Genomic DNA, 18,688 nt, shown 5'->3' on the forward strand with positions numbered 1-18,688 from the left:
CATTCGGTCGTCGTGCCACACCGGGCTCTCTGGTGCTGGCTCTGGCTCTTGTTCTGTCTATGGCTCAGTGCTCCGTGGCTCTGTGGCTCTGTGGTGGCAGCAGCACAGCTCTAGTGGCAACCGCCGACTGCGGCCAATAGCTGTCGGATTTGCAGGGGGCATGTGGCAATGAGGCACTGGGCGTATGCATAATGAAGATGATCGAATCGAATCTCCAACGCCCCCAAAAAAACCAACCGAAGCGACAACCAAATCGGACGTTAATTAAACGCCTCCCATAATAGGATAAAAAACTTTTGCCCGCTCTTTGCCCTTCCCATCATATTGGGCCACCCCGTTAAGCTGCCACAATCTGTGGCAATCCTGCTCCTCCTGCCCCGCGGCCAGGGAAATTAAAGAACATTTAATGTGATGGAAATGCTAAATGGTTTTTTTAGTTAACCAAAAGCAAGTTTTTCAATCATTTTCCGTAGTTTCAGCATTCGATTGCACTGGAAATAGTAGAAAGTAAACTTACCTTTTAAGCCACTCTGGGAGAGAGAAAGGGAGAGATAGCTTAGCTGCCACAAATAAGAAGGCCAGCAATTCCCTGAAGTTCGCTATTTAAAAGCGTTTCAGCCATTAAAATAAATTAAAGAACGTTTTCTTTTTTTTTTTAACCATAACCATATTCTCATTTCATTTCTTTATTATGAAGAAAATTTTGTTTTTGTTTTTGTTTGTTTGTGTTATTTTTGCATTTTGCATTAAAACAGAAAAACATTCTTTTAGCTTTCATTCTTTCTCTTCTTCCTTTTTGTTTTGTTTTTGTTAATAATTTCTGTAATAATCTGTCTATTTTGCGGTTAGCAAGGGATCGTATCCAACCATCCAATCCTTCCGCTTACAGCTTACGTTAATGCGTTAATACGTTAATCCGTTTAACCCTTTCAAACCGCACTTAAAATCGAGAGTCTAAATGTACAATTTATCAGTAAATGAATATTTTACACAGTAACTAGATGATGGACTCTACGTAGAACATTTTCGTTTTGTTTTGTTTTCTTTCTTTTTCTTTAGCGGTTGACAACCAGATAAAAATCCTATCCATAAAATACACCGAATAATCGTCTATATAACTTGTCCTCCTTTTTGTTTTTTCATTTAGAGTGTGCTGCGTGGGGATGAGGCATACAATTTGGAAGAATTCAAAAGTTAAGTCAATCTTTCATAAAGAAATCTCAAGGAACGAAGAAAGGACTTTTAAGAGTTGGAATTTGATGCCTAAACTGCAGGTATTTGTGATCTGGAATCCAGACATTTATCTAAAAGCAGGAGAACCTTTTTCTTTTTCTTTTTCTGTCGAGGCACAATCGGACGCATTTCTGTGTCGTTCATTTAAAACTTGTAATTGCAAGAAAAATAAGAACCTTGAAAGTGGTTTTAGGATGGGGTTTCTATGGGAGGCACATGCTGTGGGAGGAGTCCTCTTTCCTTTATTAAGAGTATCTTCCTCTTCCTCGCAGCAGGCACCTCTACAGTGCGTGCTGTTGCCAGAGGACTTGTATCTCGTTTCCTCTGTTTTCCTGGTTAAAAGTTCCATCGTAATACTGCCACCCGCCTGTTAGTGCTTCTGCTTCTGCATCTTGCAACAGGGATGGATGGGATGTATACCCTATACATATATGCATGTCTTATAGATAATACTCTTCGTTCAAAGGACACACTGTATATACACTATAGTTCGTAATAAACGCCGCCTCTGCTGCGAGTCCTCTGGCTCTCCGCATTAAATGCATTCCTTAAGGAGCAGCAGGAGCAGAAGGAGCTGAAGCAGGAGGAGGAGGAGGAAGAGGAGCAGGAGATGCAGTCATGTGGCAGCTTCTGCTCTGGATGTTGCTTCTGCTTCCTCTGGCGCTGTTGCATCAGCTCCAACTGCAGACATTCAGGAGGCCTGCGGCAATGTTGCTCCAGTTGCAGCTGACAGCCGCCGCCAACAACCACATCGTCGTGGCGATGGCGACCAGTGGCAAAGGCAAAGGCACTGCTGATGTGTGGCGGAGACGGAGGCGGCGCAGGAGGCAGCTGGCGCTGCTGTTGCCATGTTGCATGGCCGCCGGGTGCTCACCGTTGATGACGTGCACCACCACCGAGGCAGAATCTGTATGGAAAGTGATGGCGGGGAGAATGCTGCAAATGTTGCTGGAAAGCCCGGGGGGAGGCTGGGGAGACTCACCTGAGCTGCTCGGGGAGCAGGTGTAGTTCCCAGAGTCCGCAGGTGTCGCCTTGGCGATGAGCAGCTTGCTGGTGCGCGTCGAGCGCTCTGTGATGACGTTAATGCCACCGCGTTGCGAGTAATTCATCACCCGCTTGCCCTTGTACCAGTAGATGAACGACGGGGGCACTGGCGACTGCATTGCGAGGCACGTGAGATTGATGTCGCTGCCGCTCTTGATGAACAGCTCCGCGTTGCCCAGAATCTTGGCCCGCGACACTAAGAGTGGTAGGTGGTAGGTATGGCCCCGAAGGGCACGACTCAATTAATTACTTGGGCCCCTTGTCTCTCCTTCTCTGTGCACTTACCCACGACATTCAGGCGAAAGCCCTGGCTGATCTTTGGCTCTGTGGACACCTGGCACTCGTATGTGCCCGAGTCCCTTGGCTGTGGCGACGAAATGCGCAGTGTCCACTCATCGGATCCCTCGGAGTGCAGCGACTGGAAGCGCTGGTCATTCGTGTACGTCAGAATTCCCACCGTGAGGATGTGCAGGTCCCGCTTGCGTATCCAAGAGACCTTCAAAAAAACGGAAACAAAATCAGAGTTTTGTTGGGGGAAACGCACACAGTCGTGCCGCTCTTCAAGGCCCTAAGGTTCCGTTCCCTTCCAAACAAACTAAAACAGAACACACTCTATTATTATGAATAATACGAGCACTGCTTTCTGTAAATCATCGACCTTTCGTGTGTGCGTGGGAAGCCAGCCGGAGTCCTTTCATTGTAATTGGAAAACTCTTGACGTCACTAAGAACACAACCATATTATTCCACAGTGTTTAAGTGTAACCCCACAGATATTAAACTACAAAATATTCTCTCGCTTCCTCGCTTCTACGCTTCCTTCGAGAGGGAGGAAGCCTTCACATTGGATCTATTCTTAGAATTGGGAGAGTGGGAGACCTCATAAATTAGGCTACCTGAGAAACAGAGCCAAAGAGAGAGAGAGTCCTGCTTTCACCTCGTTCGTTCGTCCGTTCGTCCGTCCGTCCGCCCGTCCGTCCGTCCGTCCGCCCGTCGGTTGGTTGCAAATTGAGCAACTTTAAATGCTGCTGCCCCAAAAACTTTTCCCATTTGCGGGGGAAGAACGAAGGAGAGGCTGGAGAAGAAAATTCATTAATTGCCTGTTTGGGGGGCTTTGTCTGGGATCTAATTTATGGCTGCATTTTCGGGGGTTACTTAGTGTTCTGTTCGCTGTTCATTGCTGTTCGGTGTTCGGTGTACGGTGTTTGGGGAGTAGTTTACTTTAGTTTACTCTTGAATTCCCTGCTGTTTTCCCTGATAGTTTCCCCCCTGGAGACGTACTTAATTCTCCGCCATTTGTTTGGCTTCAATTAATTATGGATTAGCGCCCGACCGGGCTTAAAACCGAGCACACAAAAGAGCCTTTTGATTTATTTTTAAAATTAATATGCATTCATTAACCATTCGTTTCGCTAATTTTCAATTAAAATTAATTGCATTTTACCTCCACCACCTCCACGCCTTCACGCCAAATGCAAATAAGTTCAAGGCGACAGCAAGAGCGAGCGCCCGAACGCGGCTCGAAAGTCGTCCTTCCGTTCCGTTCCGTTCCCTTCTGTTCCGTTCGTTCATTAATTGATTAACGCTCGTTCGTTCTTGGCTGGGCAAGAGGTAAGTGGAGGCAAGTGGCAAGTGGCAAGAGAGCGCATGAATGTGTGTGTATGTGCAGCATGACGAAACAGATCTGTCTTTAATTATGATTGATGGGGGGATTCCATTTCATTATGTCATTGGTTCAAAGGATCATTTAATGTTGGGGCCTGTACATAACATGACACAATTAAAGCATAAATCATGCCAAAGAGTGATGGTGTTAAAGAGACCATTATAAAGACCATTAACTACTCTCGATATACTGACATTTTCCCAGTCATAGACTATCCAATTTTGTCAATAACTTCCACTCTTCCACTAACATTTTGTGTTATATTTTAATTTATTGTTTGTTTCTATTAATCCAATCATTTTGGTGCATTTCCTGGGTTTTTCATTAAGTGATTTTTCTGGCCAATTAGCCAAAATTTCTCTTCGAGTTTTCTGGAATTTGTTTTTATACCCGGTACTCGAAGAGTAAATAGGGTATATTGTATTTGTGCACATAACGGTTGTATGTAACGCACAGAAGGAAACGTCTCCGACCCCATAAAGTATATATATTCTTGATCAGCATCAATAGCCGAGTCGATTGAGCCATGTCTGTCTGTCCGTCCGTCTGTCCGTCTGTCCGTCCGTCTTGTTGAGCGCCTGGATCTCAGAGACCATAAAAGCTAGAGCCACCAAATTTTGCATCCAGACTTCTGTATGCTCACACTGTTACAAGTGTATTTCAAAAATCAGCCACGCCCTCTTCCGCCCCCGCAAAAGGGCGAAAACCTCCCAAATCTACAATTTTAAAGATAAAAGAAAACTAAAAACGCCATTCCGTAGGGAATGACCATATCTATCTGATCACCAAATTGGGATCCGATTGGATCATTATTATGGCCACAATGAAGAAATTAAGTTGCAGTGGCTAAACCCACCCTGTCCAGCAGCTTTTGTTGCTTTTACACATTCTCTCATTCACACTCTGCTTCGCGCAGTGGCAGAGGCCTCTTCCCCTGACACGTCTCTGACTCATCCTCTGCCACGACTCTGCCGCTGCCTCTGCCCTGACTCTGCAGTGTGTGTCTCTAGGGGAGGGTGGCGAGCTAAAGGAGCGTGTTGGCGTGAGTAGTGTTGTTGATGTAGATGACAGATGAAGAGAAAATGTAAAATTTGACAAATAACCGCTAAGGTGCAGATGTAGTACTGAGTACCGGGTATAAGAGTTGTGACGCGGCTTAAGACGCGTCTCACAACGTTCCTCCTCGTTTAATGTATTTTTAGTTATTTTTTAGCTAAATGTGGCTAATTCGAATTTTCTTTCGCTTGGGTGACCAGCAATTATGAGCTATGAGTGTACATATTTTGCAGAAAGATATCCCCCAACTGCAGTTAAGTTTAAGGACCCCTAATCGTCCCTTAGGTTAGAGAGAAACGGCTTCAAACTACTTGCAGCAACTGGTTCATGGGACTTGAACTAGTTCTCAGAACAGCAAGCGTGTGGCGTGTGGCACACACAGCTCCAACGGTGATTAGGCTTCACTCACTTTTCCGTTGCACTTTCTTTTGGCACTCGTTCTCTTGAAGCGTGCCACACAAAATGTAGAAAAATCCCATTTAGAGGCAAATTTCGGTGTCGTGCTGCATATTGCGACTATCAATTAGCACAGAACGAAGGAGGCACGGAGGAGCAATGAAGCAGCAAGCAAGCTGAAGGAGTCATGAGGCACGAGGGGGAAAAAGTTTCTCCGTTGCCACATCTTTGAAAGTGAATCCCGAGTTGGGAATCGTGACCTGTGCATTGGGAATCATCGTTGTGAGATGCGAAGGATGCGAAGGATGCGCAGGACGGAAGGGGAGTCTGGGTGTTTGGAGACATTCGCCAATTAGCTGCATATAACAGGAGACAATGCGTTGTCAGGGTCTTGTCCTGTCCTGTCCTGTCCCTTCTCATCCTCCTTCTCATTCTTGTGGCATGTGGATTAGGGGCAAGAGTTTCTCGGCTCTGCCTCTGCCTCTGACTCTGCTGGGGCGTTAATTACTCAATCCGACGACTGACTTGCTGAAAGTCGGACGGGGGGCGGCTCGGGACGGGGCGTCTTGTCTGTCGCCACGCCACGCCAGGCCACGGCAGTGAGCGAGCGCTGACATCGTTGTCGCTTCCTGGTTCGAACGGAGGGACGCAGGGACTGGCGGAAGGGGGGGTGGGCGGACAGGGCAGGAAACGAGGGGCACGAACTGGTGGCAAGACACGGACAACGTAAAATTTATTACACCGCATAATTGCACAGCCACAGAGCGCTTTCAGGACAAAGAAGGGTGCCTGCCACAACGGGGTGGCACTGTGCCACTATGGCTGTGTGTCTGTGTGGCAGTGTGGCAGGGTCCGCCGCCTGTTGTTGCATTGCTAACAAATCGCTCGGAGCGGAAGCCGAAGCCGTGTTACAAATGTGCAAACCAGAACGAGCCGCAAACCATGAGAGAGCGACTGAAACTGGGGGCATGGGGCATGTGGCAGGGACCAGGGACCAGGGAGAGACCACCAACTTTATGGCGTAATCTTTTAAAAGTAATCTACAAATCTGCCACACGACCACCGCCGCAGGTCGTTTGTTTTGCCACATGGCCCCGCCCATCGTCCCTCGACCCTCGTCCTCGTTTCGTTTATGCGAATTTAATGCTGCACCTCCCTCGACCCTTGACCAGTGGACCCTCTGGACCCTCTGGATTGACCCCCACTTACCGCTCGATCGCCCAGATTGCGAACGCGACAATGGAGGAGCGCCGCCTGGCCCACGGTGGCGGTGACCTCGCGCCTCGAGGAGTTGTCAAAATATGGCTGTGAGTACGGCGTCTCCCAGTAGTGCGGCGGCACCTCGCCGAATACCGCCATGCCGCCGCAGTCTGTGAAAAGGATGCACATATGGAGAAGCACTCGAATTATGCTCTATGCAGTAGATCTCACCCAAGAGGAGGAGCAGCAGCAGCTGCCACAGCCACAGCGGCACACAGGACATGCCCATGGCCGTGCCCGTGCCCGAGCCTTTCACCGGTCGCTGGTACTCCTTCGGCGACATATTTCACGTTGCTCTTCTCCTGTTGATGGATTCCCTCTGCGGATGGTATTCCTCTTTCGTTTCTGTTTTACGATTTTAAGGTTTAATAATCTGCAAAAGAGAAGAAAGAAGGAAGAATATTATTACCAACGCTTTTTATGGCTGCCAAAAAAAAGGTGAAGGCGGAAAACAAATTATGGATCCCAGCTGCCAGATGCCAGAGAGAGAACCCACAGATAAAGAGAGAGAGAGAGAGAGTGAGAGATTGGTAATTGCGGTTCCATCAAAGAAATTGCATTTAAATTGCGTTTCAGGTATACAAAAAAAACCCATGAAATTTTTAGGAATCAACTTTGGAAAATTACTTAAAAAATGTACATTTTCATTCGAGCTCTAAGCAATAATGAATCATTAAAAAATGATTAATTAAACTACTCGACACGATTGTGTCGCTTCGATCCAGTCCAACTTTTTCTGATAGAAATAGGGCTAAGAAATGGTTTGATAACATTTTGTTTTCTATGACGGAACTTTTTTAAACGAATTTTTAAAATCTTTTTTTGTTTTTTTGTTTTTTAGAGCTAGCACTTATTTTTTCACATAACTTAAGTATCTAACGTCTGGTTGTAGTGAACTTAGCCATTCTTTAAAGCTGAGAAATGCATCTATAATGTATACCCAAACACTTAGTGTTTAGTGTTTTTGGCATACCGTTTGAATAATATTAAGCTTTGAAATGCAAAAATGTTGATTTTTGTGAGGTATTTTTTAGGAATTAAACCAATTAAATCCTGTGTCGATTTGATCGAGTGCGTTATCAATTATACCACAAATTCTGTCATCTAAATGTCATGTTCTGCCATCCATAATATAATGAAATTAATCACCAAATGGATTTCCCTATTGCTTTAACCATTCTCTAGCTTCAGTAATCTATTATATATCGATTCAAGACCGCATTCCAAATGATATTTGACCCAAATCGGAATCAGTTTATGGCCTGATTCGAGGTCTGCAATTAATTCTCGTATGGCGTTCCCTCATTTATCGAATGAAATCAAGAATGGAGATAGGAATACTGTGGGTGGGCTTTCATTAGCCATTCGAAATTACACTCTACTAGTAATTTTCACGTAGAAATAAATTATATTGGAACTCTTTAGAGGTGGAAATATGAAAGCGAACAAAATGAATGTCCGGGAAACTCAATGGAGCACTGCAAAGGCATTTCCGCAGAATAAATTCTTGGTAATTTCATTTCCGATTTGACGCACAAACTGCATTTCCAAAAAGGCGAAACAACACAGATTGTTGCAACAGCACGAGCAGCAGGAACGTGCAACGCGTATCTTGCTGCAGGAATCACAACTTCTGCTCCAACTCCCACCTCCTCCCTCTTCATGGATGTGGATAAGGCAATTACGAAGTGCCACAAAGAAGAGAGGGGGCACGGAGCGAAGAGCAGAAGGAAAAACTGAGTAAAAGTCAAAAACTTTGTGCAGGATGAAATTAAAAGTTTCGCCTGCAGTTCTCCTTGGTGTGGCATCATCAACTGCAGTGCCAAAGCCCAAGCTAAACGACCTTGTCAACGATATACTTTTCCATCTTTTATCTACTGGATAAATCAGATGGACAGAGATATCATATTAGGGGGGAGAGAGAGCTATCCCTGACACTTCTGCCTTGCCCTCCCTTTGTGCTCCACCTTTCTCCTACCTCTCGTCCGTTTCTCTCTTGCGGAAATTTGTCAGTCTGTGGCCTGCGGGAGTCTCCTCGAGTCTCCTCCGCCCTGCTGGCACTCATTATTTATGACTCCAAACTGAGTAATCAGTCAGTGGTCGTTATCCCGCTCCGCATTCCCTTTCGCTCAGAGAAAGGGGCAATAAAAGTCCGCTCTCTCTCTCGCTCTCTCTATCCCTGCCCTCTCCACAACCTCTAGAATGGAAGGGTCTTTCATAATCCCGGGTCATTACTCAAAAATATACATTTGTTGTCACTCCAATTAGCTGCGTGACTCCGACTCCTTGCCAAGGGTCAAGCCACGTTCAACGGGTGGCACGGACTCTCCTTTGTGGCTCCACCATTTGTTTTGGTCACTTTTTCGTTCGTCGGCCTTTGCCGTCGGCTTCTTGACTGTTTTCTGGCTTCGTTGCCTTCTTTCGGCGCTGCCTTTCGTTCTGTGTTGTTTGATGAAGAAAAAGGTTCTCATAAGCAGCATTTTTTCGCGGCTATTACAACGGAATTATCGCCTGTCCAGGGTGTGAGGTGTTTCCTATCTGCCCCTCCTACTGCTTCGCCCACAACACGCCCCCTTCTACCACCGTTCTGTGGGGCTCCTCCGTTTTGGCTCCTTCTGCAAATTAAACAAAAGTTGTGTGTTGTCCTGTGTTGTGTCCATTTTTTATCCGTCTAGCAGCGAATAACATTATTCCGGCTGTTGTTCTTTTTCGACTTTTTCCAGGCCGCCTGTCTGTCAAAATGAAAGGACGAGGAAGGGACAAGCGGACAGTGGACCTTTGCGGGCAGGACACCCTCCGCTACAGTGGAAGCCCAATGGACAGTGGAAGGGGCAATCTCCCATCATTGTTTGCTTTTTTCTGCCTCTTTGCCACTCTCTCCCGTGTCTCTGTCTCTGTCTCTGTCTTCTCTTTCTGCCTGTTTTATCTGCTATCCTTATCCTTGGGTATCCGTTTGGCGCATTAAATTAAATTCCTCTTCTCTGTCTCTGACTCTACTCTGTGTCTACTCACGGCTTCTTTTCGCGAAATGACTTCCAAATGACATCAACGTCATCATCATCGAGGGTCCTTCAGCGAGTCCTGCCTGTTGGGAAGTTCTGCCTGTAGTCCTGTGGCTCCCTTTGGGGGCTCCTTTCTCTTTGAGTTTCGCTTCTTTCTTTATGTTTTCAGCCAACAATCGAATCGATTGCGCAATGCGCCATAATTAGCCAAAGGCAAGGAATTCACGGATCGACGAGGCCGGGGAGCGCGGCCCAAGCATTGCCGCCTCAACAACTGTTGCCTTCAATCAGTCAAACCGAAACCGTCAATCTACCAATCAAATCAAAACCATGCAACAATCGGAGTCCTTTCTTTTCATTTCTTTTGGCTTGTTTTTGGGATTTCTTTTGAGTCTGTCCGTGGGTTAATAACGCCACGGATTTGGGAAATATTTCCGTTTAGCAGTCACACTGGGGCACGGACAGGGACAGGGACTCACAGCTATGTGGCAGCCACATAATGTGGTAGGGACATGGACATGGACACGCACCGATAGCACAACCGACAACGACAGCGACAGCGACGATGGCGATGGCGACGACAGCGACAAGGACGAGGACTTTCGTATTATTATATTCCCACCGTTGTGGAATGTGGGATGTGATGTGTACTCGTATATATGTTGTTGCCACATTAGGTGGCAAAGCCAGCCCTGTAGGACACACACACTGCCACAGACTTAAACGTACACGTACACGTACACGTACAGGTCTCACTGACGCACACACGCGAACAACGAGGAGGAGGACGGTGGCCGCAGGAGCAGGAGAAGGGCTCGAAGTCTCATTTTGTGTATCCGTCTGCCTGCCTGCCCGCCTGCTTGCTCGCTTGCTTGTCCAGAGACGTGACCAGCGGCGCCTCCAAGGGATTTAGTTATTAAACGGCTCTTGGCCCTTGCATTCGTCGCTCCTCCGTTCCCGTACCCGTTCCCGTTTCCGTTTCGTTACGTTTCGCTTCGGTTTGTTCGTCTCACTCTTTACTTCATTTTTAAATGTGGCACAATGTAAGAGTGATTGCCACTGCTCTTGCCGCTGCCTCTCCTGCTGCTCCTGGTGCTATTTCTGTGGCTCTTGTGCCTCTAGGAGTCTAGGAATCGTAGGAGATGCCACGCGCACGTTGCATCCTTGCCGTAGGATTCGCGTACTGGAACTGAGACCATCTCGGAGGAGACCTTCGCAGGACACGCTAGAACCTGCCACACACCGTACACTGTACACGGTACTCCGAAACACTCCGAATGCCGAACGCAGGCGCAGGGAGAGAGCGCGAAGAGAGGGCGGCAGAGAGAGAGAGAGAGTAGGGAAAGAGAGAAGAGAAAGCCTTTCCTTTCAGAGAGCATATCAAATATTAATTTGCCATCCATTTGTTGCCTTCTGCCTGCGTCGTGTGACGTCGTGTGGCAGCATGCTTAATGAGCAGTTTTTGTTGTTGTTTTGCATTTTTAAAGGCAAGGGTTTGACTCCCGTTTATCCCTTCGGTCGCTCGGTTGCTCGGTCGCTCAGTCGCTCAGTCTCTGAGCCTCTGGGCCTCTAAAAAACCGCAGAGTAAGTCGCAGGATCTTGGTTTGCTCTCTCTCTCTCTCTCTCTCTCCATCTCTTTCCAGCTCTGTCTCTTGGCAGCCGCTTTCTGGGTTATTAGCACAACCTGCCTCAACGGCCGCATGCCGCACGAATGAACGAAACAGCAGCCCCGAGTTGCGAGCAGGACGAGCAACCTGCAGCTCTGAAACGAAAGCGAACCAAAACGAAGCGACTCCTGGCGAGGCGAGACGAGACGAGACGAACATAATATGCTGAATAGTCACGTACAAATGAATATTCGTAGTCGTAGTCGCCTCTCTCTCACTCTCTCCCTCTCTTTCGTTTTCTGGCATATTAATATAGTCTACATTTTGGGGCACCAGCCGCAGACGTACATCGGGCAAGTATGGAGTGGGGTAGGCCTCCTCCTCCTCCTCCTCCTCACATGAATGATTTACACTACGACCCATGTTTGGGGCATGAGACTCATGGAAATGTGATTTTTACCGCAATATATAGGTATGTATGTGTGCATCCCCCCACCCACCATTACACGGATGCCCCTGTAGCCAACCTTTGGGATGGCAGAAACAATTGAACAGACAGTTATGGGCCAATTTCGCAGTTTATGTACATGCGTCGGCAGTCGTGAGAGATTTGTGGCGCCTCCCCCTACATCCAAAGGGGTCTACCCCGGGGAGGGGTCTGCAGCACCTGTCCCTATAGCCTGGCTGCCTCTCTGCTGGTTTGGTCTCTCTCTCTCTCTCTCGACCATGTCAAATGTTGCGTGTTATGGCCCGCAAATGTTCCTGTCGAAAGCGAAACCCCTCTCCTACTAGGTGGGGAGGGGGAGGTGGTGTGTGTGTGCAGGGAGGCCTTTCAACGCATACGCCTCTTTGGCTTGGAGCATCATAAATAAAATGTCTGCCCTGATGGTCTTCCCCGATACTAGAAGGACACAAGTGCCGCCAATGCCTCTTGACTGAAGGAATGCCCTGTAGGGCTACTTATGCATCCTCCATCTCTCTCTCTCTCTCTATATCTCTCTCTCTCTCTATGTGGGAATGTGTAATGCAAATTAGAGAGTGGGGGGATATGGGCAAGGGTAATGGGTGCACCGAATTGACAGACAATGGGCCCTGTAATTGACACAGCACCTAGCGGCACATTACGAATGATTAACAGAGCACATTCCACCCATCCCCCTCCTGCTCCGTTTCAAACTTCATCGTGCCTCCTGCCTCCTGCCTCCTGTAGATGCAGCTATCCTATGGTCCAGTGTGTATGCATTGACATTTGATTATGGAATTCCATTTGGCAAACGGCAATTGAAAAGGGAGTTCAGATTCAGGGATCACTTTGGGGAGCCACACAATTTCTTAATTAACGGTGAATTGTTGCACCGACACTTGTGGTACAGAATGAACCTTGAAACAATGGACTCGCTACATTTACAGGGTATCCCATGACCGCCTCCATGGGGCTCTATGGCCATGGGCTAGGGGGCGATACTTAACGCTTTCTCCTGCTGGCTGCCTCCTAAAACCCATTCAAGAAATCAAATTAGTGGAGCAATCTATCCAGCAGCGGAGGCGCCTCCCGCCATTCCGATACGATTACTATCTGGCTTCACCTTTTCGCCAGGCGAATTTATTGTTGCCAATTAATTTGTTAAAATTAGTAGAGTCTTGCCTCGGCGACTGCGCCTGCCACTGCCACTGCCACTTCCACTGCCTATTGTTGTGGTAGTTTGGAATTGCCTGCTGCCACTGCCACTGCCACTGTTGCTGTTGCATGCCCCCGATTCACACAATGAACGGCCTATCGATAAGCGAAAGTGGGAGACGCAGACGTCGTCGCCTCGAATGTGCCACAGAAAATGTATTCCACGTACACGTATTTATCCATTGCTTAGCCTCCATCCATCCATTCAGCTACAGCTACAGGGGCAGCTACAGCGGCAGCCATTTATTGCCTGCCTCATTGGGTGGTGGGGGGGCAAGAAGCATGAATGGGTGTCTCTCTCCTGCCCCTGCAACTGCTTCCGACTCGTGCAGCGCCTCGTCGTTTGCCTTGAATGAATGCTAAATTAATTTCAAATGAATACAAATGGCTTTTCGCTTTTAAGACCCAGGCCAAAACGGCTGAAAGTGGTGGGTATGGCGGGGAGCCGTTGGAGACGCAGCAATAAAGCCTCCTTCTCCATCGGATCTGAGACTCATTCTCTCCTTCTCCACCTCGCTGTTTCTGTTACTCTGTTTTACATTTCTTGCCTCGCTTCCTCCTATTTCTGCTCCACAACATTGGGGTATAACTCTTCGGGCCTCCCCAGGCCTGCTTCTCGTTCGTCTATCTCCCGGCCTAAGGCCTCATCCTCCGCCTCCCACTTCGCCTCTAGCTGTCGACACGGCTCACCTCTGGGCCTCTGCATCGTGTTTTTATCAGATGCACCTCCTGCTGAAAATTTACAGCGCCCGCAGTCGGACATCCCTCGCCCATGCCACAGGCAGCACAGCACTGCGCTTGGCCGTTAATTCAATTCATCGTAAGTTGCAGAGCACCCCTGCCCCATGCCCCATGCCCCCTTGTGGCATGAAGCTATTATCCAATAACTAGGAAACGCTGCTAATCGCGTGAATAGTTTTGGGGGCGGCGCGTAATTGATGTTTACGGGTAAGCGGGGCACACACCCTCCCTCCCTCCGCTTCCAACGCTTTGCTGGGTGGGGGAGGGGTGGATAAAATTTCCATTTCGTTGCCTACTTTTTGGGGCAGTGCCGCACACACCTGCCACCTGCTGTGTGTCCATGGGCTCTTCTGTGCGCCTCTGCCACTCAACGATGCCTTGATTTAATGCATTTCATTGAGCAGCGATACGAAAGGGAGTACGAGTCGGGGTAGGGCGTGGAGTGCTAGCCACGCCCACTGTAAAATCCACTACGCCTCTAATTCAGTGCAGGAATGGGCCATGGAATGGGGCATTGGATTGTAGAATGTAGATTCGAAAGGCACTCGTCGAATGCCGGCCACTTTGCATTCATTATTCAATTTGGAGCCGCATTTAGATGCGAGATCCCTGATTAAGACTACCCTCCCCCCGCACCATCGCCATCGCCATCCATCTCTATGCCAAACAGAGGGGAGAGATGGGTAAAGGGATTAGAGAATAGGTTACGTTGCAACAACAGCAGCAGCAGCAGCAGCAGCAGCAAAAAGCAGCAACACACAACGAATATATCCCCTCCATAAATAAACGATGCGATTCCCTTTGAGGCTCCTCATTTCAACGCATCTGGGGACGGTAGGATGCCGCACTGATTGGCCCTCCCTCCTGCGCTCTCAGGACTCCATTCCCTCTCTGACTTTTTGGTTCTGGTTTTCGGTTCAGTTCAGTTCAGTTTTTCTGTCTGTCTGCCAGGTGGAAGTCGACTCCTCGACTGTTGCTGATTTTAAGCCATGATGACGGTACAGGCACAGGCAGAGGCAGGGGCACAGGACGGGCATCGCATCGTTTTGGTCGGATGCTGTCCGAAAAGTGGATCGAGGAGGACGGGGGGGTGATGCTGCTTAATTGAATTAATGCGAAATACGAAAAACGAATTGGAATCCAGAATCCAGTATGCTCCATTTTGGATGCGGATTATATAATAAATATTCATTAAGGTCTTCAGGTCTCGGCGAGTAATATAATAATAATTCTGCTGGGAAGTACGGGAGAAATGAGAGACGGAGAGATCACACTCTCCCCTGTCCACACTCGCTCTCCACTGATGTGATGGCCATAACAATTCATTTTTCCCTCGCCCCCCCTGGTTGATACCCCTCTGTACTTTCTCCCACATACAGAAACACACACACACACACACACATTCACATATTTATGTGTCACATGGACTGTTAAACTTTGTGCATTGGCTCTTCCGCTCTTCATCTGTGTGTATCTATTGATTTATGGCCAGAGCACAGACAGCAGATATACATTCACATCCACATCCACATCTACATCCACATCCACATCCACTCAGACACCCACACACTGACACACAAAGCAAAAGGCCATGAAGGAAAAACAAAGAAAATTGCATACAGCACAGAGTGCGATAGGAGGAGGGAGAGGGAGAGGCAGTAGAACAATATTTATTTATACAACAGACACACACAATAATTAATTACTTTTCTTCCATCCGTTTTGTGCAAATAACATCATGGGCATGGCCAACAGACAGTCCGTTTCATGGCTTTAGGGCCAATTAGCAGCAGGCGAATGGAAAGTTTTAGCCCCTCGATGATTCGTAAAGTGTTTGCCACTGCAACAACCACACACACACACACACACACTACCCGAGGGGCTGACAGGGGATGCACGGTGATGCGGATATGCCTTCTATCCACGCTGTGGCCATTTGTTATCGATTGAAAGATCGATGATTTGATATGTGTATCGATTAATGCCTTCAAAGTGATCATAATTGTAAGTGGAGGGGAGCTCTAGAGAAAATAATTACGAATCTACGATTCCCATTAAACTTTATTTCTTTGTTTCTTCTTCTTCCACTTAGTCCCTTCCTCTCTTTAAATCTCAATTACCAGCATACCTTTCCCCTTGTAAGTTTCATTTTAGCTCTTTTAGTTGTGTTTAGCTCTCATTTTCCTCAAATATTAGCCTAACATCTATAATTCCTGCATGTTCGCGACCGGTTCGGTTACATAAACACGTCGCGCGTCATTCGGCAGCGCCCCTCGGTCGGTGTGGCGCGAGGAGGGCTGCGATTCTGCTTGGTGTCGCTGGGGCCTGGTGCAGTCACTGCAAATTGCATCGTCCAGGCGATTGAGAAATGAAAACTGCTTCGATTTTTCATCTCTCTAATGCTGATGCCACAGTATGACCGTAGAAATAAACAAACTGTATGTTGTGTACATTCCAAATTTGGATATGTCATTTTCCCAGAAAACATTCGAATGCCCGTTCGTACTTCAGATTCAATGAATGTTCTTTCAACGTCTGGAAAACGAAATGGAAAATCTGTCTGCTGCAGGGGATGTTGTTCCACATGTTGTTCTTCCCATACTTTTGACACGCACTGTGTATGCAAATACACACAGGGTACAGTGAATGTCTCCTCCTCCATCGCTGAGGCACCCGTAGTGCACCCGAACTCGATAATCCCCCTGCTTAGGTTCCTCCCTACCCCCTGGGGGGCATTTACATAGATGGTTGAACAGTGGCGCAGGGTGAGGCAGAGGGGCATTCGGACGAGCATAAGCATCTGATATGCATCAAAATCTCTAACTCGATTGTTGGGACAGCGGGACCCAAAGAATAACCAGGAAATACTTGCGTTTCGGACTCTCGGACTCTGGGAAAAGTTTTGCTTCCTTCCTGTATACCCCCCCGTTACCCGTAAACCCTTGCCATCGCATGTCCACTGAATGGCTGCTGGCCTGCTGGTCTGCTGGTTGGCAGGCTGACTGCTCCTTGATGTCCTGCCTGCTGATGTCCATCTCCAGTCGACATTTTCCTTTCATTTGCGCCAAGTGGCTCAGGCGCTTGGCTTTTTATATTGGCATCCTGGTGGCAGCAACAACAACCATCCGATCCCTGTCCCTGTCCCTGTCTCTGTAACTCCTTTTCCTTTTTCTGCCTTTCTATACAAACAAAAACAACGTCAGTCGGACGGTCGGTCGGTCTTTGTGTATTTACATAAGAATTCCAGAAAATACAGACAGATAGACGGACCCTCTCCTCCACACATACAATGTACATGCATGTAGACTATGTACGTATGTCTGTGACTGTATATAGTATATGTACATATAGAAAATATGCACATGGCTGTCGCTCTTTGGGGCTGTCTCTTCTGCTCTTGAAGATATTTGGCTAAAGGCTTTTAGGGACAGCTTTCAGGACTCCTTCTCGTCTGTTAGCTGCCGCTGCTGCCGCTTCAAGCGAACATAAAAATGCCCTTAAAAGCAACAGAAAAATCTCAACAGAAGGGAGACTCCAACAGAGCCCTGCCCGCTTTGGGGGGAACAAAGAAAAACATTCAAATATAAAAGTTATACCCAGAAAAGGGATTGACGGATATAAATGGTGATATGACCTAAGGTCATTTGTATAAAATTAAGTTGGAACATCATAAAAAATAGACATAGAGAGAAACCAAAGAGAAACAAACGACACAAATGACAAAAAACTTTCAGCCTCAAGGGGCGTGCCGCCTACACCTCCTCCTCCTTCTCTTGAAGGAGGAGTGTCGGGATGTACACGCCCTCCAGGCTATGGCTATTTCTGGGGCTTAATCAAGGCAAAACTTCAATTCGATTTACAATAAGCCGCTGTCTGTGGGTCTGTGCTTCTGTGCGAGAGGGCCGGGAACAAGCAGGAAGCAGGAAAAACTAAATTGCGATACTTACACTCCACGCAGGACTCTCTCTCTATCCCTTGTGCCCTTTTCCCTTTTCCCTTCCATCTTTCCCTTTTAATAAACATTTTTATATGCCGTATGCTAATAAGAGATTTTTCTCTCTTCTCTGCTCTGTGTCTCTTTCTCTCTGTCTCTCTGTCTGATTGTCCGTCTCTCTTCTGCCTCAAGCTATTTGCCGGAGCTGCGGCCCGGGCGAGAGCTCCAGCCGCCAGGCCTCAGCTCCACTTTTAATATTCAGCCACGTATGTCATGGCAAGGAACCATTAAACACAAAAACACAAGGCAGAAAAAAAGGAATGAAGGCGAGCAGGAAGAAGGGGCCGAGTGGAGCCAAAATGGGAAGCAAAGCCAAAAGGAAAAGCCAAAGCAAAAGCCAGGCAGCAGGCAAACAGCGAAAGCAAAAAAATTATGCCCCAGACGCCGCTGAATTTTAAATGAGCCTCCTTTATGGGCTTCATTTCAGCGTGTAAATTATCTCATTTGTCAGCAATTGCGCCCCTTGCCGCATGCCGCGAGCCGCGAGTTGCGGCACACACTGTGGATCTGCCTCAAGTGGCAGCGACTAGACCTATAGCTCTGTGCCGCCTCTCTCTCTCTCTCTCTCTATCCTTATGGAGGACACACCGCCCACACCTCCCGCATGATGTTCATCGACATGCGACATCCTATCCTCCATGTACTTCAGCCATTTGTGAAATGATTCAATGACGTCTCTGTCTCTGGCATTTAATGAGATAACACGCTCGCTCCCTCGCTTTCCCGCATCAGATAAGATGCGATTTTCGTATCTTTCATATCGTACTATTAAATATTCGAGTATGTGCGCGCCTGCGAGCTTGTACGTCCATCATCCTCCAACGACGAGTGGGTTGATTCATTAATTTTGAGACCATTTTTCACATCTTCCAGCATTTTATTTTCTCTCCTCCCCTCCAACGTAAGTCGCATAAAGTGATGAAAATCCCTTGCAACGAGCTTAAACGAAGCTTTGCTTCGGCATTTCATTTCTCTTTTCCTCGTCTTGTGGCGTCAAGAAAAACAAACTTTT

The 18,688-nt window shown here is 47.5% G+C and overlaps 1 protein-coding gene across 1 annotated transcript; it reads right to left on the reverse strand.

The window, feature by feature from the left end:
• Positions 1–1,048: 1,048 nt before the first annotated feature.
• Positions 1,049–10,214, reverse strand: LOC117897974 (limbic system-associated membrane protein). Its single transcript, XM_034807086.1, has 6 exons — positions 9,667–10,214; positions 6,826–7,027; positions 6,604–6,764; positions 2,563–2,773; positions 2,216–2,473; positions 1,049–2,140 (listed from the first exon to the last, which is right to left on the reverse strand). The coding sequence occupies exons 2-6, from the start codon at positions 6,935–6,937 to the stop codon at positions 1,905–1,907; spliced, it is 978 nt and encodes a 325-aa protein (XP_034662977.1). The 5' UTR covers positions 6,938–7,027; positions 9,667–10,214; the 3' UTR covers positions 1,049–1,904.
• Positions 10,215–18,688: the final 8,474 nt, after the last annotated feature.

Source organism: Drosophila subobscura, chromosome O (genome assembly GCF_008121235.1).
Source record: "Drosophila subobscura isolate 14011-0131.10 chromosome O, UCBerk_Dsub_1.0, whole genome shotgun sequence".
Taxonomy (NCBI): Eukaryota; Metazoa; Arthropoda; class Insecta; order Diptera; family Drosophilidae; genus Drosophila; species Drosophila subobscura.